A 26,664-nucleotide genomic window follows, 5' to 3' on the forward strand; every position below is an offset into this window, starting at 1 on the left:
CTAATGACCGGATAAAATGCCCAAAATGTGATGTACTGGCTGTTGACTTAAAACATATGTTTTTTTTGTGCACTGAATTATCAGAATTTTGGAGGAAGGTTGTACAAGTAATATCTCAGAAATTGGGGAGGGTACTTTCAGTTTCAATAATGGATGTTATGATGGGAAGACAGAACATGAGCTTCAGCCAGAAAGAGCTAACTACTATCTTATTAGCATGCGCTAGGCTGACAATTGCTCTGGTCTGGATTTCACGGGATCCTCCGTCAGCCATGGAATGGTGGGGTCTGGTTAAAGTAACTTATGGCATGGTATTGGCATTAGCTAATATGAGGGGGACCCGCTCACTTTGTAAACTCAAGAAAATTTGGGGTGGTTTGTTCCAAAATTTAAGAAACATTACTGTAGAGTTAAGATGATCTTAAGGGCAGTAACACGCCCTCTCCAAGATCTTACATTCATGTTTCAGTGATTGGAGTTTGTGGGAGAACCAGGGTTTGGGAGGAGATTCCTTTGCAAGCCTAGGCGAGCGCGATGAAGAAAGCACGGTCACAGAGTTGGAAATCCACTCCGTAAACCCCATCAAACTCCCTTTGAGGTCCTGCTGATGGGAGGGGTGAGAGGATGCCAAAACACTATTGAACCGAAGAGGGTCAATTTTGCAAAAAGCTGGTGGGTGATAAGACTGAGTTGGCCCAGCCTGCTGAGTGGTCTCACAGGAAAAACAGATGAGAAAGTGATCCAACCAGGAGACCGGAAGGGGTTGGTCCACCTGGATAGGAAAATTGAAACAGATGGATTATAAAATGTGACCCCCTTGATGTGTGGGATTGCAGACCCATTGTGAGAGTTGGGCCAATTTAAGCGAGTCAAGAAAATCAGTGGGATCCCTGGTCTCTGACTGATCAAGGTGGAGATTCAGGTCACCTAGGAGCAAGTAGTGAGAGAAGCGAAGAGCCCGCTTAGCTACGGCCTCGCCACAAGATTTGAGAAAAATGCTAGCCGGGCCACGGGGATGGTAAATAAGTGAGCCACCTATCTCCCGCTAAGGACTCAAGACGATTCAGAAAAGGAGGTGGTGATGAACAGAGTGTCTGAATTAAGCAGACCACTCTTACCCAGTCCAAAGATCAGGGCTTGATCCATCACCGTTTTTTAGCTCACTGCACCATCCCTGCTCAGAACCTGGCTACATGCAAATTAGTCTGCTCCTGTCCCAGTGCATGATGGGAACAGGGCAAACCAAACTACCAAGCCAATACTTATACTGGGAAGGAAACAAGCTTCCGGGGACCGGTTTCTGGCATTTAAGCCGTCGTCGGCCCGGCTTGCTTGAATCCTGATGGTGCAGTGAGCAAGGGACTCATGTCTGAGTATACCCTGCCACACCTATAGTGGCCAAAAACGATTCCGAAAAGGGGGTGGTGATGAACAGCAGCAGGACTGGCCTTGGCCGCTGTCAGAATGCTGACGGGTGCAGACGGCTTGCCTTAGTCGCACCCGCTGTGCGTCCGGACTGTGGCTATTAAATAGGGTGGTGTAAGTCCAGCGTGCAGCGACTAGAGCGCTGACCGGAGAAAACGCATGGCACTAACAATATGGCCACTAGAGTCAAGTGATTCCCAACAAAGTGCAATCTGCGAGGATAGATGGAATATAACACACTCCAAGTACAAGAGGAAAGTGCAGGATTTAGCAAACAATGAAGCAGCCCTCAAAACAAATAGAGTACACAGTTCCAACAATCAAAGTTAAAATTCGGTTAAAACACCATTAAAGCACAACCCTTCAGGCGCCGCCCTTCCGAGCACTGCCCATTAAATAGGGTAGCGTAAGTCTGGCGTGCAGCGACTAGAGCGCTGATCGGGGAAAATGCGTGGCACTAACAATATGGCCACTAGAGTCAAGCAATCCTCAACAAAGTACAAAGTGCGAGGATAGATGGAGTATAACACACTCCAAGTACAAGATAGTCTTAATGCCGTTTTAAAGAGGGTGCGGGTTGGCAAATGGAGTCAATGGTGCTCCATCAGGATTAGGGCTATGTAATTATATTTATTAGTCTCTAGATGAAATTTGATGCAATGACAGGGCACCCTTAAGGGATGCCAATGTGGAATCTGGTAGGCCATGGAGCAGGGCGTTATCAATATCCAGATGCTTGAAGAGCAGTTCTGATATGGCTTTCTGGAAGATATTGTTTCACTCTCTTTAGAATAGAGAGCTGTTACCAGGCCATCTTTATTTGTTGGCAATGTGTTCCTGGAGAGTGAGGGTGGTGTCCAAGGTGAACCTAAGTCAACTTGGCATTCGGTGAAAGATGGGGTGCAAAGCTGTCAAGGTTCATGTGATTGAATCAGGTTTCTTGCTTGATGTTCTTGGTAAATGACAGGAATTCTCTATTAGTTGGGTTGAGTTTCAGGTAGGTGCTCAACATTCTAGTCTGGATGAAGTGAAGATTGTGGATGTCTGCAGCAGAGTATACTTTCAGGTACGGTGTGTATCATTGGCATATTGATTAATTTTGATGTTGTGATCTGTGAGTGGAGCACCAATCGGCTCCATTAGGTTGAAAGTGACACGGATATTATGTAACCCATGGGAAGTCTGCCGACGCTAGGGATCTTTTGGGACAAGGAGATGCCCACATAAATAAAGTGGTGTTGGTTGAAAATTTAGGGACAATGCTGCTGAATCCTATTTGAAACTCCAAGGTTTGTATGAGGAAGGAATGGTTGACTGTGTCGAAGACAGCTGACAGGTCCAGCAATATCAGAATGCAAGGGTCATCTCCATTAACGGTCAGGAGAGCATCATCTACAATATGTAAGGTAGTGGTCTCTATGTAGCAGCTTGATCTGAAGCCAGATTGGTTATCTTAATATTTGTGGTACCCCTGTTGGCAGAGATACTCTGAATCTACCAGATGTTTTCTTTTAGACTATTGTACAACTTATTCTAACCTAATGTACTAATACACAACCAAAACGCTCATAATATCTAACGTTTTAAGCTTTCATTGATTTGTTCTTACACTAGTTGTTATTATGTCCTATTATATGGTATGTTTAACATAAATCATAAATAGATTTATTTATTTTTAAGTTAACCTTGTGGCCATTTCTGAAATACTAATTTAAAAGAGATGTGGTCTTGAGGCTCATCTTCATAAATTTGAACCTGTGACAAAACCTGGCCTTGGCAATTGATTGAGAATTATTTGATGTTATGAAATTCACCTAATCTCCCTGTGCGTAAAATGTAGATATGTAAAATGAGAACATAAACATGTAATGGGTTTCTGTGATAACTAATCTGCTTTGATGCCATCTGCTTGGACAGGGGAATGTTTGTGTAAGTGACATTTTTCAGAAGCTTGGGGAGTTGAGAGCTTGTCTCTAAAGAGAAAGGAGTGCACTTGTGGGTGCCATGGGGTCTCTGTCCTATCAGGCCACATTGGGTAGCAGAGAAAATTCACCTTGTATATTTTCACAAGCACTTAGGAAAGATTTAGACATGTTGATCTTTCCATGTGGTTCTACCCTGGTTCAATATGTTAACAACGTATTTTTATTTTTTTACAGTTTGATATAGCACGAACCTGACCGAATCGGGTATCAGAGCGCTTTACATAGCACCAGTTGCATTACATGAGGACACATTCATTTTTGTTAGGCACTGGGAGATTAAGTGATTTGCCCAGAATCACAGGATGTTCAGCGTTATTGCCGGTACTCGAACCCAGTTCCCCAAATTCGAGGTTGACCGCCCTAGCTATTAGGCCAACTCCTCTCCCCGTGCTGGAAGCATCTGTGAAACAGTACACTTACTATACCTACTCACCCAACTACCATTGTGTATGCAGAAAATCTGTAAAAAAAAATAAAAATAAAAGCTAAAGTTCTGTTTGCCCCATGTTCAATATTTGGGTTATGACAACTCTGCAAGAGAGATGGAAGCACAACAGGTGTTTGGCTCTCTGAAAAATGTTCTGCACTCTTCCCTACTTTTTGTTTTGCTCATTTCCCTTCCCCTATGTGGTCATGAAAGTGAGGGCTTCCACATAGAGTGTTCACACAAGACCATGGTGATAAAATGAAACAGATTGCCTATTATTCTTTTGCTCTTGATGCTGAAGTGGCAGGGCTTCCTCAATGTCTTTGCGCTATGGCAGTGGATGCCCATCTCTCACAAATGTTTGGAAAAACTGGAGCCTATTCACAAAGGTAAATATACATGTGCATAGTTACTCACATATGTATTTACCACTTACACTAGATGTAAGTCTACACTTTTTTGCCATTCACCATTTCCAAATATATAGTTACACCTAGGTTTAGTCTTACATGTCTTTAGCCTCTCAAATCAGGAGGTGGAATCTCCTACAATAGGATTTACAAGCATTACTTTGCCCACATTAGTTGAGAGCTCTGTCACAGTGGCAGAGATCTTCCAATGGAAAGTATTGGGAAAATTGATATAGGTCATCATTCTGTAAAAGCATTAAACATATATTGATGTGCAAAGAGAGCACCAGCTGCAACTTATTACGAGTGCAATGTGGGTGCACAGTTCAAGTCAGCCGTAGTTGCGGGGCCTACATGTGTTTGCCATACATGGCTGTGTCCACACCAGCTGGCGCCTTCTTGATGCAAGTCTTCATGCCCATGTCCAGCTGGAGTGCGGCGATATCCATGATCTGGGGAGAGGGGGCTATGACCACTGGGCCCAGACTGTGTATATAGCCCTGTGACTCGGCGTGCTGTCTGCAGCCGTGGTCTCAGGCGCACCACTGCCCCCTGCTGACACAGGGCCTCCAAGGTCGGTGGCTCTGATGTGTGGGTTGCCCCTAAGGCGGGGACATTTCAGTCAGTGCAACCCAGGCCCCAGCCTGCCCAAGCCCCCTTATTGCGTCCCACTGCGCCAGTATTACCTCTGTTTATGGTCTGACGCTGCAAATAGGGGTCGATCACGGAGCTTCGTGTAAGGCAGCCATCATGGTTGCCGGTGCAGCCACGTCTCGAGTTTAGAAATTATTTATGGCAAAAATTCATAGTCTGAGAGTTACAATATGAACTGACAACATGATCCCCCTACCCCGGTAAACAGCTCCCTGACATAAGACAAGATGCAAATATATGCTCTATTGCAGACATTTCTAGTATCACCCATGACTAAATTCTCACCAGGAACATAAGCAGGTGTATGAAAGACATGATGAAAGTTGTTCTACATAAATAGCAACAATGTACACATTTTTGACTGAGTAATCCAGTTTCTCATATTCCTTCGTCGAGTGAGCTGATGAAAGGAATGCTTGCAATTTTTGTAACCACTGGCAATCGCTCGGGTAGCTTCCCAACACATTGTTCTTTTGCACACCATGCCAACTCAGTTTCCAGCAAGCCATATGCAAATCAGTCTTGACCCTGCTCCTCATGGGAACAGTCCAGGCCAAACTGCCAATCACTACACCGGAACACAAGCAACCTAGGACCAGTTTCACACTAGTTATGGGCTCATCAGCTAGATGTAGCTTGATTCCAGTGCCACAGTGAGTATAGGACCCGCGGTTGGGCATACCCATGCCACTTAGGAGTTACTACATGAAACACACAAAAGGTGATGGGGGAATGCTTGCAATTTGTCTTACCACTGGCAATTACTCGGAGTAGCAGCCCAACTCATCATTCTCCTACTTATCATGCAACCTCTGTTTGAACCCAGCCATAAGATAAGCAGATTGGTCTTGACACTGCTCCTCGTGGGAACAGTCCAGCTCGATTTGCCAAGCCAGGTCCTCTCTGCACTGAAACACAAGCAAATCAGGGCTGATTTCGCTAGAGGAGGAACAAAACTTGAAGGGGCCCTCTGAAAAGTACATGGAGGGGTCCCCCCAAGCTCCATACCCAGTCAGGAGCTCTCAGGCCATCAAGCCTGCCAGTGGTGCACAGTACTGGAGGGGGACCCTTGGAGCTCAGGGCCCACTAGATTTCACCCTAATTATGTGCACATCAGTCGTGTATAGTTTGGTCACAGTGACACTGAGCGCAGGACCCATGTCTGGACACACCCGTGCCACTAAGGGTGGTACATGAAACACACACAAGGTGATGGGACGGATGCTAGCGATTTATCTAACCCTGGCAATTGCTCGGGGTAGCATCCCAACCCATTGTTCTTTAGCTCACCATGCAAGCCCAGTTTGGAACCAGCCATATACAAATCAGTCTTGACCCTGTGTAGCCAGGCCCTCCCTGAACCGGAACACAAGCAGCCCAGGGCCGGTTTCACCCAAGTACATTGAATACAAGGTCCTCTTCCTCCCAGTATCCCTTGATGTGTTACAGTAGCTGTCAATATGTAAGTAGACATTAAAGAAAGGGATATTAGCAAATGCATGTTGTTGGGAATGAAGTTGTAAACCTGGATTTTATCACGTATATCACAAAGAGGCATCTACCTCCTACAACACACGATTAAGAGCTTTAAAGAATCCTCCTGGCTAGTCCCATCAATTCTCATCAATAGCAAAAACACTTGGTGTAGCAGAAATGAACAAGGTCCATTTGTGGGGTGGTGGTGCAATGTTTAGGATTGGACAAAATCACCTGACAGATCAAGAATCAAAAAATGATAGGGATGGAAGTCCTGCCCACCACTGTCACACGGCTGGTCTCAGACACAGAGGGCATCAATAAAAGGGCAAGCGATGTCTAGCAAATTAAACAGAACATCAAAATACTGGTGTCAAGACCTTGTATCAAATCCCAGAGCATACCGTGAATTTCACCTTCCAGGATGGGGTCAGGGTCTGTCATGGTGACAAGGGTACTGTTCCTCGTCACAGTCTTTGTGATGGTGATTCATCCCCTGGAGGCAGGCAACTCCCCTGACCAGATACCATACCAAAAGGCAGGTCTTCCATTGGTGCCTAAATTAAACTATTTATAACATGGTTTACTTCACTCTTTCGACCATAGGAGGATTAGAAGCTCCTCCCACTTCCGGTTTAATATACAAGAGAGTGAATGGAGGGAGGCAGAACTGTGATGAGGGATATTTGCACCTGAAAATGATGATGATTACTAATCAGCACTCGTGGTATTAATGGTGCCAGAGATGCCTGCATGGTAGGTCACAGCAATCAGTCAAAATGGAAGCCTGGGAGGCTGAAGCTCCTGCCTCTGATGCCACATCCTATCCTTGCCAGATTATTGCTTTCCCCTGCGGCAGCAGGAGCCAAGGACAAGAGAGTTGAGTCAGTGGCACTTCAGAGCCGCCATAAGTCTTATTTCACATGATGGCATCAGACAACCTTCTTTCTATTCATTATTCAGGACTTTCAAAGCCCGCTATCTGAGCACGCAAGGACCAGTGAGTGGGATTTCAAGTTCATCTGAGAGTTTTTTCCCTCAGTTCTCTGCTACTGTGGGTTCACTTCTTTGTGGCTATTTACACTCCAATGTCCTCAAATGTTTTACACACGACTGCAACCTACAAAATGTTGGTGGCCCACCTATCAGAGATTCACTGTGACTATGGTCCCAATCACAAGTTTTTCAGAGGTACCGCCCATCATGCATAAAGGTTTTTGTTGGTCTGGGAACACAGCTGGTAAAACCAAATGCTTTCCTGCATACATTTGCCACCGGCTGAAAGTAGGTCCAAAAAGCGCATGAAAAAGGGACCAGGTAGGGGTCTCGGATGCAATCATGGGATTTGCAATTCCAGTACCAGGGTTGTATTCTGCACTCCGGGCCTGGAACTGCCTGGCACGGTGACTGGAATGCGAGTCAGGCACAGTAATACTTGTGTCCCTCATATATTGCAGAAACTCATTTTTAGCAGATTGTTGTCCTAAAAACCTGTCCGCAGGGCTCTACTTGGAATACGGGCCTAAGCGCCCTCGCCTGTTCCTCTTCTTTTTTTCATTTAATTCACCCTCCAGTGGATGCCATCGACTCTCGAGACTTTCCTCTCCTAAATAATCTGCTTCCAGAGGATAATTTCCAACCTACAGTGCCAATGTGGACCGACTTACAAATGCTCGCGCTCCCAGAAGCCCACGCATCATCAATTTGCTTGGTTTGATTAAATGAATTTCCAGACTAATCGAGGTGTTCTTCACTCTTCGGGGTTATTGGTGAACATAAATCCCCAGTGCTGTGTCAGTGGTACATAAAAGAGGAATTGAGGGCTGACATATTTGAAGAAACGTGCACCGCGCCCCAGCAACCACCATTTTCTGCTTAGCGAGGCACACTGCATGCAGTTTTCATTTCAAGGACCGTGCCTTAAATTCAGTCACTTCCGAAGGTGAAACAGCCGGCTCTGCAGCGTTTTGGTGCACAGTGGACATTTTTGTGGTATAATTATTTCCTCCTAAAGTGCAGTGTCTGGTATACTTACAGGCTTCTTGGAGTATGCATGACATCTGTTTCTGCAAGAATGCACCTACAGTTGCCCCTCGGATAAACCCAAACATTTACCCTATTCCCACCTACACATGCACCATGTAAGGTCATAAATTGGCCAATGCCAAAGTTCGAATTCTTGGCTTTGTGTGGATGCCAGAATTGTAATTTAGTATGACCAGCCCATATTAATGCTCATGATGACTCATGCCAGTCGCTTTGGGAATTACAATTAAGACATGGGGGCTAATTCCAAGTTTGTCAGACTGAGTAGTATCTATTGGGGTGGTGGAGGTAATTTTCTCCGACATCCGAAGGATACTCCGCCTGCCAAATTTAGATTTGTCTCCCAGCCTAGAGGACAACTCTGTACATTGAAAGGAACCATAATTACAGATTTTAAATGTTCAACATATGTGGTGTATGTCCGCCATTGGTTTTCATAGATGTTTGCGAAACATTTAAACTTTAATGGGAGTAAGTTTAACTAACGCAAAACTCTTGGAGGTTTATCCCAAGGTGTGGAGATCATTATTTATACTTTTTCATATCCCTCACCACCAGGTTTTCTTGGTGGTGATGGACAAGAAGAAACAGGGATTACACCACCCACCCTAAATAGGGCAGATGGTATAAAGTCCTTCCTCTGACTGTCCCTACTCTGTTGAGTCATCAGTGGAAGTATTTTGTTGATGGAGCCAGCAGTGGGTCTGTAAACTGATTTCAGAAGGCTCACTCTTCTCTATATGAGGCGAGCGGACGAGGACTTGGCGGGCAGGTTACTCTGTCACATGTGTAACAGAGTAATGTATACCCTGTCTGCCAAACTCTAAATAGGGTGCCTGGTTCAGCAATCAGCCAAAAAGTGACATATATGTTGTTAGTGTTCTGATTGAACCTAATATGATATGTTTAATTCCTTACTCTAAATAAAATAAGGCATGATGTTTTTGTCTAGATTTTGGATCTTTCATACAAAGTTCTGTGCCCAAACTGGATTTCCATTTAGACCATTGCATATTGCTTTGACACCATGTAGGCCCTTATTTGTGCTTTATAAAGCCTGACAAATTAATATTTTAATAAATACAGAAATAGGTAAATAATTTACCTGATAAGTGGTAACCCCAATTCTTTTAAGTGACTCCACCTTTTTAGAAAAGATGGCGACATCTTGTGCTTTCTGCTGTAGTACAGTAATACCTTCATACAATGAGGCTCCTCTCTGCACCTGTGGAAAGGGTTCACAATACATAATGAAAACATTAAAAGACAAACCACAATTAACATTTACAAATACTGAACATTTATGTGTAGAAAAAATTAGTATTTTTTCAGAAATCCCAAAATGTAGGTTGGCGTAAATTAAGGTATTGGGTATGTGCCACCATTTGCAAGGAGACAACTCAGTGTGCTATTGGGTCAATAGTTAGTAAATGAGTGAAGGCCTTGCACAGCTGTGTGACTTTGCATTTGGATCACTGTAATAGTCTGTGGCGTGCTACCAGGGAAGTACGCTGTCTGAGCCTCACAGCGTGGAGAACGAAACTAATACAAAGCTCCCCCCAATTGGAAGGAGACGCCCTGTAGCACAGCGCATAAATAGACACCAATGTCTATGAACAGTTCGTCAAAGTTGAATTCACGCTGTACTGGGGTTCCTTAGGTTTTTAATACATGATCAAAAGTTCATCAAAACTTGACAAAAGCATATACTTCATCCAACGAAAAAAGTCATCCAGTTATAAATCCTCCCAATGCATTTCGGGCAGATGACTAGCCCTTCCTCAGGGGACAGCTCTACAAACAAAAAGGAAAATACCAAGATATCACTAAGATTCAACTGTATAATACTATAATTACACCACCAAGATCAAACTGTGGTGCTATTAACCACATGCGTTAAGGTTGTAAAAATAAACATGCCAAATCAAACTCTATCAGATCGAAATGTGCCAAATCAGTCTTGACCCTGGTCCTCATGGGAACAGTCCAGCCCGAACTGCCAAGCCTGGTCTTCCCTGGAATGAAAACAAGCATCCTGGGACCGGTTTTAGGGTAACACCCCTCATCAGCCAGGCTAGCTTGAATCCAAAGGCAAAATGAGCAAGGGACCCACATCTGGACATACCCTGCCAACTTAGGGCAAACAAAGCAAACACAAGGAGATGATGGACAGAGTGTTAAAACTTTTCCAACACTCACACCAGTCACAGATCTGGGTTGAATCCATACGTGGATCCCTTTCTCACTTTGCCACTGGATTCCAGCTAGTCTGAACGATGCAGGGTGTTACCCTGAAACTGGTCCCAAGATGCTTGTTCCCGGTCCAGGTAAGGCCTGGCTTGGAGGTTCGGGCTGGACTGTACCCATGAGGAACAGGTCCAAGCCTGATTTGCATAAGGCTTGGTGTAAAGTGGTGAAGTGAGCTGAAAAACGATGATGGATTCAACCCAGATCTGTGACTGGGGGTGAGTGTGTGAAAAGTTTCAGTGCTCTGTCCATCATCTGGTGTTTGCTCCAGAAAATATTACCTGTATCCTGGTAGTCTCCAAATACAAATAATAGTAGTTGTTCTGTTTTTTTTATAGGAGGGAGTTTTATCACTAAACAGCTGTGGATTTTCTTTGAAAGGAAAGGCATGCTGTAAATCTACCTTTAGCAAATCACCCAAATGTGAGCAAAATCACTTCCGTCCAGGCTCAGCATTCTCAATAGCAAATGTGTTTGATTTTGTCACAGTCCTGTTTGGAGCCATGTAGGAGAAGGGAATTCCAATGATAGTAATAACAGTAAGTGTAGAAACAGAAATCTCAAACGTATTAGCATGTAATAGGGGAATATGGTGATTAGGGATGCAAGAAAAAACACACTGGAGTAGAGGTCACATCTCCAAGGTGTTTAGATGTTTTTGCAGCTCAGGCTTTTGCTTGGAGTTCCTAAAGGAATTGAACGCACCATTGGTACAGCATGTCTGTCTATAAAAACAAAGGCAGCAGGTAAGTAATAGCGCTGGTGTTGATATACCATTTACATAACAATCCCCAGCCCTTTTGCTCCTCCTGAGGCTCCAAAAGCCAATGTCAATAATGAACCCAGGAAGTACCCAGCTACCTTCCCCGAGCTTCGGAGCACCATGGGACAATGAGATATGGTGGCTGTGTCAAATCACATGTAGCAGATGTAAGTCAATATGAATGCTGGTTTTCAAAGACATATGAAGCCACAGCAAGGTGGAAACATGAAGAGAAATGGTGGAAGAGAAAAAAGTAAAAAAATACCAAAATGATACTCAAATTTAGGCATGTGGGAACCATACCACTAAGCAGTTGCGGGGAAATGTGCTATTGGTACAGGGAAGTTTAAATTATCTGTGATGCAGTGCTACTGCAAATCTGATTGAATGTCCTTCTGTGTGAAACTTGGAAGACCCAAATCCTGTCTCTCAGGCCTAGTCTCCAGTGAACCGATCTCCACAGTTGCCACTATTTTAGCATTCAGAAATGAAGGGAGGTGATTTATTCCTTTGACTGCCTTGAGCTGGTTTGCTTTAGGAACCGTGGAAGCAAACCAGCTTCTATTAGATGGATCCTCCATTGGCCTGGTTATCGGAGTTTCACTGCTGAAGAACCAATTAACTTTAAAATGGGAACAAGACCGACAAAACTGGGTTCACACTTTGGATGTGATCCAGAAATGGCTAAGTGTCTTGTTTATAATCAAACTTCTTGGGTTTCTGAATATGCTACTCACTTCATTTCTCTTTAATTCAGCAAATCTTTTGTGTGATACTTTGGCCTATTACAGATTTTGTAGACCAGATTTGTGTGTATGAGAGAGGGTTCGCAATAAGGACATTACAGAAGGTATATAATTCACAGAAAAATGGGAGGGCCATACTCGAGGATGGAAACGGTTTCTACAGAAGATTGGGGAAAAACCAAGGTAGCTCTACAATGAATTGCTATAAATGTAAACTCCACAAATGGTATTCAAATAGACCCAATTTTCTTTATGCTCTACCATAAAACATCTCAAGTAGTGCTTTATAGTCTGATTAAATCTCTCTGTCTGTCCATTAGTCTGGCGGTGATAGTTGGTGGATTCAAAGCTTATTGTCCTCAGTTGTTTTAGCAATGAGATCCAAAAAATGGGTATGCAATGTGTTCCTCAATCAGTTATGAGGACCTCAGGTAACCCATGGAGCCTACCCATCTCTCTTAAGAAATGTTTAGCCAGTTCCACTGCTGTAGGAAGTTTTGATAATAGCATGATATGATCATGTTTGAAAAAACAATCTATAATAATCCATAACCCGATGTTTCCCCAGGAGCCTTTAAAATGTCTTTACTATGAATTCCATGTATTCTTGGCCTAAAGAACACTAAGGTGTCTGTAGTGTATGAGTGGTTGTAATTACCCTGAAAAAAAGCTAAGTTTCCAGCATTAATAAGATGATGTCAGATACGGTAGTTATGCCAAGTTTATTGGTTCTTGGTAGGAGAAAGTGTCCCAACCATCCAATTGTCTCCAGCTCCCCACCTATCTAGAATGCTTGTATCAAAATATTGGGCTCATTAGCTGTAGTTGTCAGCTACAGTTTATCAAACAGCTCCCTCGATACATAAAAAAGAAACAAGATGCCACAAGAAACATTGAAAACCTATATACATTATTAGTTACAAAGTGCACAAAGCCCAAGCAAGTCTATAAATAACAGCATGCAAAAATCAGACAACCTAAAATCCATAACATAATAACCATATATATATACAACATTACTCACATACCTAAAATATCCATACTGTAACACAACCCAGCATGTTAAACCTGGGACAAAACCAAACTCTAAATATAGCATTTACATGTTCAATTCACATAGTCATTCTTCGGCTTTGGAATTCTCTTTACTCTAAACTATAATCTCAAGTTGCTCCATGCATTTAACACTTTATACAACTTTCTCATTCACACAACCATGTGTTTTATCGCTTTCAACCAAACCCCATGTCTTTCTTAAAAAAATCTTACTCTGGGCACAAATTACAGCATTTTGAATATAAGCCTCCACCCTTTTCTTTAAGTTGTTCCACCAAAGTTTCTGGCTACCAGTCCTTGAGAATTATTCTAAGCCCAGGATGTCCTCAGCAGTATTATTCATGTGTTGAACTTTCTGTTGCAATTCTTCCACTGGTTAAAATGGGCAAATAATTTGCAAACTTTCCTTCTTGAGTTTCTGTTCTCTCATAACTGTTTCTCTTTCTCTAATTCCATGATGGTATTCAACTTTATCTTCTTCTTCCAAACCATGTTTGGAGAGTCCGTCAGCCTTTTCCTGTTGTGAACCAGGTTTAGAAGTGATTTTATAGCAAAAACATGGGAAAAGCAGGATCACCTGAATGCCTGTGATAAGCACGCTTCTTGCTCTTTAGAAAATCTAGTTTTTGTGATCTTCCCAGACTGTGATTGGACAGGCTTCAAGATAATGTCCCCACGTTGTACATCCTTCTTTGGTCACTCATAATTCACAATTATATATGGTGTAGTTTTTCTCAGGAGCTGACAGGGTACAAGAAAAATATGTCACTGGGTGAATGTAATAATGTGTCTGGGATAAGATCGCTCCATTTGCAAAAGAAGGTATGCTGTTCTTGACATCTAAAGATTGTGTGCAAGCTGGGGGCCTCAGAATTGGTACCTATGAGTTTGTGGTGTTTAAGGTCTAGAAAGCTTAGAAAGCTTCTCTTTATTTATTCCTCTACTTGAAAGGTTGTGTCTTCTTAGTCAGTTCAATAATGAGCTTGATTATTATCAAGGAGAAACGTTCATCAAGTGTCTATTGGAAAATTTCACAGTTTTAGAAGAAGCCCATTCTACATTGACTGGATCCATCTGTATTCCTTGATCTAAAGTTATAAGGTGCAGGAAGGACAACTGATCTATCTCAAAGATGCATTTCTTAGCTTTTGCATATATGTAGTGTCTCCACAATCTCTGTAGAACATCTCATACATTTGCAATGTACTTCGAAGTTTGGAGATAACACTAATATGTCGTCAAGATAGATGACTGCAAAACTGTATAAAATCTCTTGAAATGTATCATAGACAGACTTTTGGAAGGCAGTAGGGGCATTACAAAGACCAAAAAGCATTGTATGATATTCTTAGTGACCATATTTGGTATTAAAAGCAGTATTCCACTCAACTTCCGCTTTGATATGAACTAAGTTATTATTTGCCCTAGGCATAATTTTGCAGTCTTTACTTAGTCCAATATGATTGAAATAAAGTTGGGAGACACCTATCACGATGGGCATGCCATTCAATTCCCTGTAATCAATTCAGGGCCAATATTCTACATTTTATTTTAGGAGGCAATTGATCGGACCCTTGCTGGAGATACTGAATGCTTGATCAATTCTTTTGCAGAGTTTTCCTCAAAATATTAATTTAATTCTAGACCTTCCCTTGGTGTCAAGGGGTATATCTTGCCATGAGGGATTGACGCTCCAAAGTGGATATCTATAGCCCAATCATATTCTTGATGAGATGGTAAGGTATTTGTGCCTTTCTTACTAACCATATCATTGTTTTCTTGATAAGTTGATGTGGCAGACACTTCTTCCACCTGCTCCTGTTTGTTTCAATGGAGAAGTAAATCTTGGTCAGCACTTTTGTTTAGAGTAATCAAAATTCATTACAATGAACTCTTCTTGCCAATGGATTTTAGGGTTTTGAAGTTTTAACTAGGGGTACCAAGCAAAATAGGAAACATCAGCAAAGAGATCACATCCAAATTAACGGGATCAACATGACCACTTTCCATAGCCTGCAGCAATGTTTCTGTCTCCAGAAGCGATTTCAAACACAACCTCGGGAATAGTCTTCTGTATCACTGCAATCTGTTGTTTGTTGCAGAAATCTTTATCGATCAAACTATCCGAGGCTCCTGTGTCAATTAGAGCTGTTGTCAACACAAGACTGCTTGATATAATAAGGCTGAGTTTCAGATAGAATTGTGACCTTTTGGCCAACAAATGCTTGTGCAGGGTTTGATCTTGAGATACAAGCTTGATTGCTTCCCTTTAACACAGGACAATTTCTTACAAAATGTCCACCATGGCCACAATACAAGAAAAGTCTCTCCTTCCTTTGATGATTTAGTTTATCCACACTTAGGGGCCCTTGTGTGGACCCAATCTCCATAGTTTATTCTTCTGCTTCTCCTCGTAAGCCGCTACTCTAGCATTGGGCATAGTCCATAGACACTAGTACATTCCCTTTTCAACTCGGAGTCTATTGTTGGAAGTCATTCTGAAGGGTTATATCAATCAGTGCTTCATGCAATGGAGGGCGAGTTGTTACTAAAGACAAGGGCTCAGATTTACTAAATTATCATGTAGTGCAGTATAGCAGCTGCAAATGATGTGCTGTGATGCGACAGAAGGAGAGAGCAGGAGAATACCATATTTACAGAAATATGGCACCCGCCTCTCTTCTGCCTAGTGCCGGCGCAGAAATGTGCGGCCATGTGCCATGCACCACCTTTGCACCATAGTCCAAGGCTGTCTGCATGAGTCTAGAATAGGTTTTGTACTGGAAGGTTACCCTTCCAGTCCAAAAATCTATGCTTAGACTAACTTTAAAACTTTTCCCACCTTGTGTTTGTGCTGTACAGTGCAGCGGGTATGCAAAGTCAGAAAAGAAAGGAGAAATAAAAGCATTTCTCTGTGATAGCATATGGTTGAAGTGGGCGCTATCTTTAGACACAAAACCCTGTCTACTTTTTTTTTAGTAAAGAGAGTTTTGTATCAGAAACTTTGTGCATCCTCACGGTAAAAGGGACCGCACGCCATAAGGGCGGGGGTCCCGTGGGGGCAATTAGGATACGCCCGCCACAGTGCATCCCGTATTTTTAACATTGCGGCAGCACCGCCTGCCACTAGGCTAAAAATACATGTTGTGCTTTTCAAAGCACAACGTGACAGACACTGCGCAGTGCCTGCCACGTTGGTCTCTGAAGGCATGTGCACCCCCCCCCCTCCCTCCGGAGTCTATGGGGGCCCGCAACGGGCCCCCAAAGCAGACTTTGCATGCCTTTTTGTGGCAAAAGGCATTCACAAAGGCACATTCTAATATGGCTGGCGGTGTCTGAAAGACACCGCCACCATATTGAACCCTTTTCCTCCCGGTTGACATGCCGACCAGGCAGGAAACCGGCGGACGGTCTTTCCGTCTGCCGCGCACCCCCCAGCTATTATAATATGTCGGGGGGTCTTTTCTACAGGGAGCAATCCGCCCGCCATTCTAATGGGGCCCTTTGTGTGGTTGCCTGGGAATGCCCATGCACCACAAACTGGACTGTCCCCTTGGTGCTAAGAAATGCAAAGCAGCACTATGCACTGCTTTGCGCTACTCTCAAGTAATTTTCCATGCACAAAACAAGTTGCACACTGGAAAGTAAATTAGTAAAAAATTATTTTGCATCGTTTGCATCACTTTAGTGACACAAACACAGCACTACGTCATAGTAAAGACACCTCAAGGTGAACTTCAGTTAATGTCTTAATCTGCTATAGAAAGCTGATTCTATGGCTTCTTAAGAATTGTCGGCTCTCAACTGGTGAAAATACCTAATATGCCGAAAAAAAAGGGCCAGATGTACGAAGCATTTTACCAGTCGCAAATGACCCATTGTACAGAAGGCAAAATGCGACTCAGTAACTTCTTACTGAATTGCATTTTGCTTTTGCGATTCAGTATTAGGAAGGGGCGTGTTTAGGGCGTCATTTCCTAATACTGAATAGCACTGGTATGCATGAATGTTTTGTGACCGGGAATGTGGTTGCAAAACATTTGCAGTTACCACCAACTTCAAGTTGGTGGTAACCCACTGTCAAACTGGAAGGATTCCCCTTTCCCTTTGGGAATGTGTGCACCAACATCTTTTAAGCCTACTCTTAAAAAATGAAAATGTAGCTCTTCATTTGTTTTTTTCAAATGCATCCATTTTACCTTTAATGAAAATGGGCTGCTGTGACGGGGCGGGTCGCCCCTGTAAGGACGAAGAGTGTGAGGAGGAGTCCATTTCCCATGACTGGTGGTCAGCTGTTCCCCTCTCGCCCCTTTCTCTTTCCATCCAGCAGCCTATTTCCCTTTCTGCGGAGGATTGGCCGGCCGCTGACTCTGTGTATCCTTGGGGATGCGAGGAGGAAAAAGGATGCTACACCTTTAAACCCGATTGCAGTGAAGACGAGGCTCCGCCCATCCAGAGCGTCATCGCGCCAAAAGGAGGAGGATCCCGGACGACGACAGACGGTGATTCCCCGGAGGACGAGTGCGGTGTGGAATGGAGACGGAGTGCGGACCAGAGAATCTACGTAGAAGACGAAGCCTCGATTATCCCAGCTGAGACCAGCAAGCCAGGAGGCCAACGTTCCGGCGAAGCGCCCCACCACGCTCCCGCGGGAGGAGAGTGGCTTACAAAGGTATGGGGCAAAGTTGCGGGTTGGGCGGATTGGAGTGGCCAGCCCACGGTGTAAATAAAACCGCCTAATCGACTCCCTGTACCCCGACCTCACGAGCACTACCAACACGGCCGTCTTTTGTAAATACACTTGGCACGTGGTTTCCTTCACTCCCGGCCCCTAAGCAACAGCACTCCGGACGTCCCACTGATTATTCTTTATATGTTTATTTCTTTTGGTGTCGGCGTAACCCCGGACATCGCCTGGAGGTCATTTAGAACATCATCATTCTGGCTGTAACACCTCCCTGTCAACGCCGCAACACCCTGGAACTCCCTGCTTTTCCAAAGGGCGTCAGAACGAAGCCTGACGAGTTCGCCCGAATAAGACTGACAAACAGGAGAAAAAAAGCTTACTTGAAAATAAAACCCTCTCTAAAAGCGTTATTTCAGCCTTCTGACTCCATTTCTTCCCCTCCAGACCCTACCCCAGTACAGCTGCATTACAAAAAAATATTGCTTTATTGCCACTGTAAAGAGTTAGCATTTTCCTGCCCTGGTTCTGGGTCACTTGACTGGGTGTAGTGGCAGTTGGACTTTGTTGGAGAGATAAAAATTACTATTCCACTCTAGTGAGTGAAATAGTAGAGAAAGAGCAGGATAGCGGAGGGGTAAAAATTGCTATTCCAACTCCAGTGAGTGCAACAGTAGTGAAAGTGCTGGAAAGTGGAGGAAAAAAATACTATTCACACTCAAACACTTTAGAAAAAAAACTATATATATATATATATATATGTATAAAAATATTATTAAATATATTAAATAATAAAATTAACTCAGAAAAATTAAATTAGATTTAATATACATTTTAACAAATATAACATCCATTTTCATTTAAAAAATGTAAACATATGTATATAAAATGTAATGTATATATATTTACTTTAAAACAATTAATAAAATTAATTTTAATTTATTTTATAATTGTATTTATAAAACTTTTACAAATAAATATATAATATACATTCACCAATAACATAAAATCTCATGAAAAAAATTATATCATAAATGAAACATTAAACTATTTAAAAGTCTTTAAACTTAATTTTTCCAATTCAGTGAGTGCAACAGTTGGTAAAGTGTTGGATAGCAGAGGGGTAAAAATTACTATTCCCACTCCAGTGAGTACAACAGTAGGGAAAGTGTTGGATAGCGGAGGGGTAAAAATTACTATCCCACTCCACTAAGTGCAACAGTAGGGAAAGTGTTGGATAGCGGAGGAGTAAAATTACTATTCCCATTCCAGTAAGAGCATCAGTAGGGAAAATATTTGATAGCGGAGACTGAGAGGTAAAAATTAGTATTCCCACTCCAGTGAATGCAACAGTAGATTAAGTGTTGGATAACGGAGGGGAAAAATGTATTGCCAGTCCACTGAGTGCAACAGTAGGGAAAGTGTTCGATAGCAGAGGGGTAAAAATTACTATTCCCACTCCAGTAAGAACAACAGTAGGGAAAGTGTTGGATAGCAGAGGGGTAAAAATTACTATTCCCACTCCACTGAGTACAACAGTAGGGAAAGTGCGGGATAGCGGCGGGGTAGAAATTACTATTCCAACTCCAGTGAGTACAACAGTTGGGAAAGTGTTGGAGAACGGACGGGTAAAATGTACTATTCCCACTCCAGTGAGAGCAAGAGTAGGGAAAATGTTGTATAGCGGAGGGCCAAAAATTACTATTCCGACTCCAAAGAGTGCAACAGGAGGGAAAATATTGGACAGCGGCGAGATAAACATTTGTATTCCCACTCCACTGAGTGCAACAGTCGGATAAGTGTTGGATAGCGGTGGGGTAAAAAAATGTATTCCCATTCCAGTGACTGCAACAGTAGGATAAGTGTTGGATAGTGGAGACGTAAAAATTACTATTCCAACTCCAGTGAGTGCAACAGTAGTGGAAGTGCAGGAAAGTGGAGAGATAAAAATTACTATTCCACTCTAGTGAGTGCAACAGTAGGAAAAGTGCTGGATAGTGGAGGGGTAAAAATTGGTATTCAAACTCCAGTGAGTGCAACAGTAGGTAAAGTGGAGAAAAAATACTATTCACACTCAAACACTTAGAAAAAACACTATATATATATAAATATATATTGCTCCAAACTCCTTCATGAACTTCTTCAAAGAAAGAACAAAAGAACCGAGCCCAAACTCCGTATTTCATGTGAAAAGGGGTTTATTTAGTCATAAATCGGCAGTCCTGCCCATTTATGACCAAATAAACTCCTTTTCACATGCAATACGGAGTTTGGGCTCGGTTCTTTCGTTCTTTCATTGAAGAAGTTCACAAAGGAGTTTGGAGCAATATTGGGCGGTTGCTGCCTCACCGGAGCCCACCATCAATTAAGAGGCAGAGGAATCGCGATATATATATATATATATATATATATATATATATATATATATATATATATATATATATATATATATATATATATGTAAATATCTCCGTATCCCCTCTGCAGTGCCCAGCCGGAACACAGCCAAAGGAACGAAATACAGACTCCAATTCTTGTGGAATATATATATTCACTGAAAAAACCATAGGTTATAGACCATATATAGTTAGGAATTAGCATTTACAAAACCTTATTTTACTCACACAAAACCATTGAAATTCGCATATATAGTTAGTTGCACTAACTATATATCGCGCACCCGCAATCCACTGCTGATGATGTCACATATTACATCATTCATGACATGGTCATTGACATCACTGATGACATCACTGATGACATCTCAAATGACATCACTGATGACATCACTGATGACATCTCAAATGACATCACTGATGGCATCACTGATGATATCTCAAATGACATCACTGATGACATCTCATTTGACATTACTGATCACATCACTGATGATATCATTCATGTGATAATACGATGAACCTCTTCAGACTCTAATATAACCTTAGATACAATCAGTGTAAACAGACACTCACAGACTGTCACTCATCCATGGAGTTACTCACACACCTAGTCAGTCATGCAAAGAATCAATCACACCTCCATTTCCTCAACTATACAGTTATACACACCTTACTTATTCAAACATATACTAACACATATTTACTCTCTTATACAATCCCTGATACAAGTTCACAATGATCCATACAGCCACTCACACATTCACTGGCTCTTATGCACAGTTATTTATATATGTCAACTCTCACATGTACTGTGTTTTACATATGTACTTACTTTGACATGTAGCACTGAGATATCCATTCACTCACCAATACACTCATGCACACAGTCAACCGCCCATACAGCTGTTTCCACATGCACTTTTCAACCCATACATCTAGTGAATCAACTGCTCACACATCTATGCACAGAGTCATACACCTCCCAGCCACCCACACACACACTCAGTCTCCCATACAAATACTTGGGCAACCAATCAATAACCCATATAGTTACTCATATAGCTACTGATCAACACATGCAGCAGTTTACAGAACAACAGACACAATGATGCACAAATTAAGACAGTTTAGTCACTAACCCATGCACTCAGTGAGACACATTTAATCACTCACTCATACAGTCAGTCATGCACCTACTAAATCCTTTATCCAGACACTTATACATCCACTCATTCTTCAATATGTAAGACATATTTTAACTTTACAGAAACATACAGTCACTGGATGTTGTCATCAGTGATGTCATTTGAGATGTCATCAGTGATGTCACTGACCATGTCATGAATTATGTAATATGTGACATCATCAGCAGTGGATTGCGGGTGCGCGATATATAGTTAGTGCAAGTAACTATATATGCGAATTTCAATAGTTTTGTGTGAGTAAAATAAGGTTTTGTAAATGCTAATTCCTAACTATATATGGTCTATAACCTATGTTTTTTTCAGTGAATGTTCAAGGTTTTGTAAATGCTAATTCCTAACTATATATGGTCTATAACCTATGTTTTTTTCAGTGATATATATATATATATATATATATATATATATATATATATATATATATATATATATATATATATATATATATATACATATATATATCATTTCTATGGCAAAATGAAACCCCTCATTTTGTTCCTTTTCAAATTAAATGTATTAAGTGTTACCACTTTATTCCAATCAAGATGACTTCAGGTGTGCCATACTTTTGTCATAAGTAAGACTGTTAGCGTTCTAGTTGTTCTTTAGAACACTCTGGGACATCCTGTCATTGGGCTATAGTTGGGCTACATCTGGCTGATATTTGGGCTACATTTGGGCTCTTTTGTCTCTGGTGGCCATCTTGGGAGACTGCATATCAGAATATTTTTAATGAAATATAAGAGGATTTGAGAAGTCACTCAAAATGTGCCCTAATTTTTCTTTCTTCAGCAATAATCATAATTTCTATGGCAAAATGAACCTCCTCATTTTGTTCCTTTGCAAATTAAATGTTTTAAGTGTTAACACTTTATTCCAATCAAGATGACTTCAGGTGTGCCATACTTTTGTCATAAGTAAGACTGTTAGCGCTCTAGTTGTTCTTTAGGACACTCTGGGACATTCTGTCATTGGGCTATAGTTGGGCTACGTCTGGCTGATATTTGGGCTACATTTGTTTTTTTTTGTCTCTGGTGGCCATCTTCGGGCTACATTGGGCTACATTTGGGCTCTAACATATATATAGCCCAATGTAGCCCAATATATATTTTTCAAAGTTAATTTTCGGAAAAACCACTGGAGCATATATCTTGAAACATAGCAAATGCACATCGGGGTACCAGTCCCTACAATTTTGCCAAGTTTGGTGGAAATCCATTCAGCCGTTCGGGCTAAAAGGGAGTCCAACCGCCCTATGGAAAACTCAATGTTAAAAACATGTTTTGGAACCCCCCTTTTTTCTCGGCCCCCGCTTGACGTAACCCCCCCAAACTTTCAGGGGACGCTCAGAAAGAAAATGTGCCATTTTCCTGAAAATTTCAGCCAATTCCGTCCATCAACGCCAAAGTTATTCAACATAGAATTTTCAGAAATCCCTATTCAAAAAAATCCTACCTATATATAATATATGTATATATATATATATATATATATATATATATATGTATATAAAATAAATTAATAAACAAAATAAAAAAATAATAAACATCTAACAAGAACACATTATAATACTAATTACATATAACAAAACCCTATAAATATTATATTAAATAGAACAATAACTACAAAAACATTATTTTAAACTAGAAAATATTTAAAAACAAAAAAATATTTAAAACATAAATGTATTTATTTTATTTCCTACCCTATAATACCACACCAATAACTAAACACTTCAACATTTGTAATTACATGTATTTACATAATTAACATAATTCATTAAAAATGTTAATTATTTTTAAAAATAAACATTAATTGACTACACACACTTACACTATAATATCCACAACACACACCTAAATTAAACTATAAAATAATAAAACACAATTAAAACTTATTTCTAATTAAAAACGATTACTATTAACAACTAATAATGAAATAATTAAAATTCATTAAATACCCACCATTTACCCCTTAAAAGGTAAAAAAAACACACACAAAATAAATTACCCAAAATACATATCAAATAATTAACATTAATTAACAAATATATATAATTAAATACAAATGACTTCCCACCCTTTACTCTTATAAAAACCACAGCACACACCTAAAATTAATTACACAATTACCATAATTAATTACCAATTGATTTATTCAAACTGACAACCAATTATTAATGAATCAGTTAAAAATAAACTACTTCCCACCCTTTACACCTATAAACATCTCAACACACACCTAACATTAATTACACAATTACCATAATTAATTACCAATTAATTCATTACAATTAATTAATAACTAATTATAAATTAATTAATAATAAATTACTTTACACATTTAATACTATACTATATCAATTAAACAAATCTTAATAAATAAAAATGAATCAATACATTTAATATAATTAAATTACTTCCCACCCTATTCCCCTGTAAACCCACGGCCAGCTACGGAACTAAAAATGCAAAATTCGAATACATTTTTTTAAATAAATTGAATATAATTACTTCCCTCCCTGTTCCTCTATAAACCCACAACCCGCTATGGAACAAAAAATGCAAAATTCAAATATTTAAAAAAAAAATTATAATTAAATTACTTCCCACCCTATTCCCCTATAAACCTACAACCTGCTACGGAACTAAAAGCACTAAATTCAAATAAAGAAAATGTATACCTTCTAAAATTTTAACACATATATTAAAAAAAAAAATCTTATACAAAAAATCATACATCACACATATAAAATATATTCTAACATAATTGACAATAATAAAAAAACAATCCTTTTAACAACTATATTTTTGCACACAATGTTAAACACTTTGATATTTTTAAAATCGATATTACTTACCTTAAATCGATATTCTTGACCACAATATTCTTGCTGCCGACATTTCTGACCCACAACATTAATGAATCGATATTTTTGCAACTCGATATTTTTTTCTCAATATTCTGTCTAAGCAACCTTTGTTTCACCTGGAAGGGCTGCTTTGCTGCCTGCCTTGAACCATCGAGGCCTGCCATGCTGTTCCACTTCTTGCACCCAGGACTACCAGAGTGACTCAAGGGCTAGTTGGCTGGCCTCCTGATTAGAGCGTCAGGGGCAGAAAAGGCTCTAACAATCTTGAACCCGAAACTGGACTCAGCCTGTGTGAGTCCCAACCTCCTAGTGGTCCCTCCACAGTCCTGAAATCTGGTGATTGGTGCTAAAGGTGCTCAGATAGCCTAAATCCAAAACTTGGGATTTAGAAAATGTTGGGCTACAACTGCTTTGAGAACTGAGAGGAGACTGGGACCAACCTACTCATTTATCGACCCAAGGTGCATCGCCGTTCGGCCTCACTTCGTGTCAGCTGCTTTTACCTTCTTCCCTGCAGAAGCAAATCCTGTTCAGCAGTTATTTGCAGAACGGGTATCTGTGTCATAGAGCCCTCTTCAGCTGCAGCCTCCAGCCTCATCCCGCTGGAGAGTTTCAACTTCCAAAAGAGAGACTACGTCCAAATGTGGAGATCTTCACCTCAACTTCATCCAGCGGCTCCCCGATGACACCTTCTCCGACGCAGCCTGAAATTTCTCTTAAGTCCGAAGGTAGGCAATGACTGGGCCCAATCCACTTTTTGTATCCGACTCGTACTCCATCGCAATCTGACATATTTTTTTACTTTGACCTAGTCTCGTGCGACTAGGTGTTCTTTTAGGCATTCTTTTTTAGCTTAAACATTAACAATTCATGACTCTGGTTCTACTTATTCGATTTTTGTTGTTTTGGTGTCAAATAATTTATTAAAATGTACTCTATTGTTCTATATTGGTGTGCGATTGTAATTATGTTGTATTTTCACTTTAATACTGTTCATGTGTAGCATAAATACTGTACATATTGCCTCTAAGTTAAGCCTGACTGCTTTTGTACCAAGCTACCAGACAGTCAAGCACAGGTTAATTTAGTGACTTTAGTGGACCCCTAGTAAGGGAATGTGGCTATTGCTTGAGCAGGGTTAACACCCCGCTTAACCAAGAACACAATTTCCCACGCTGCTGCAATACAGGGAACACTTAATGCTCAAACACAAGACACTGAGTAAACACATAACTTTAATAGCACAGTGATAAATCTATAGATCTAAGAGAAACGGTAATGGGATAAAAGTTAGCCAGTATTTGGCAATGTATTTTAGCCATGTTGTAGAACAGTGAGCGCTGCTGTGCAGCATGGCTAAAATTGAGAAAAAAAGCACTATGGCGGGGAGGTAAAAAATATTGCTGTGATGATGTGTTCCACGCTAGTTGTGGAACAGCACTTTTTTCTTTTAGCAGGGTGGGGGGCAGCACAGACAATAGGAGGGCGAGGGGTAGGAGGGAAGAATCATCATGGACAGCTAGAGGGTGGTGGTCTGGAGGGAAGCAGCAGCACAGTCAAGAATGGGGGTGGAGGAGAAGAAGCAACGCGGACAAGGGAGGTGAGAAGGGGAAGAAGCAACACAGATGGTTTGAGGCGAAGACCTGACATGGGCAACAATGTATTAGAGGGGGAAGAAGCAACAGGGACAAGAATGACAGGGGAAGAAGTAATAATAAAAAAATAGCACTTCAAATACACCAGGAGCAGCGGAAAATACTAAGCAAGAAAAAGCAATCAGTACTTGGTCCATGTGCCACACCTAAGAAGAGGAAGTGAAACTGGCATGCGCTGGTCAATAGGAGGCAACAAATAATGACAATGAAGCCAACCAATGGTAAGCAATGGGTGGGCTCCAAGCCCCTTGTAGCATGCAATATTTATCGCAAGTGACAGTGCCAGAGTGCTGCCTTAGGCAATATCTAAAAAGAAAACTGCTGATAGTTTTCAACCCTAGATAAAAGAGATAAAATAGAAGTAAATGCTAGATACTGCATTGTCTCAATTGTGTTAATATTCAACATGATTATAGTGCAAGTTTGGCTTCATCGGTTTTATACAATTGTTTTATTCGATGTTCATAATTTGACATATTTATAAAGCACAACATACCTCATAGGACGCCATTAGGCACTTGAATTTTCGTAACACTACTATCCTGTTAGTCTGACACAATGCCTTGTGCATAAAGTTTCCTAAACGCCCAAGCCACCAACTCTTGCTTCAGAGTTTG

At 41.1% G+C, this 26,664-nt stretch overlaps 1 protein-coding gene across 1 annotated transcript in view; it reads right to left on the reverse strand.

Annotated features, from left to right (window-relative positions):
- The window catches only part of LOC147673844 (uncharacterized), a 413,651-nt gene that overhangs the window by 53,924 nt on the left and 333,063 nt on the right, over positions 1 to 26,664 (reverse strand). The window contains exon 9 of the mRNA XM_086947727.1: positions 9,529 to 9,648. Coding sequence (XP_086803853.1) covers positions 9,529 to 9,648 — 120 coding nt within the window. The remainder of the gene's footprint in view (positions 1 to 9,528; positions 9,649 to 26,664) is intronic.

This window comes from Lissotriton vulgaris, chromosome 12, assembly GCF_964263255.1.
Source record: "Lissotriton vulgaris chromosome 12, aLisVul1.2, whole genome shotgun sequence".
Taxonomy (NCBI): Eukaryota; Metazoa; Chordata; class Amphibia; order Caudata; family Salamandridae; genus Lissotriton; species Lissotriton vulgaris.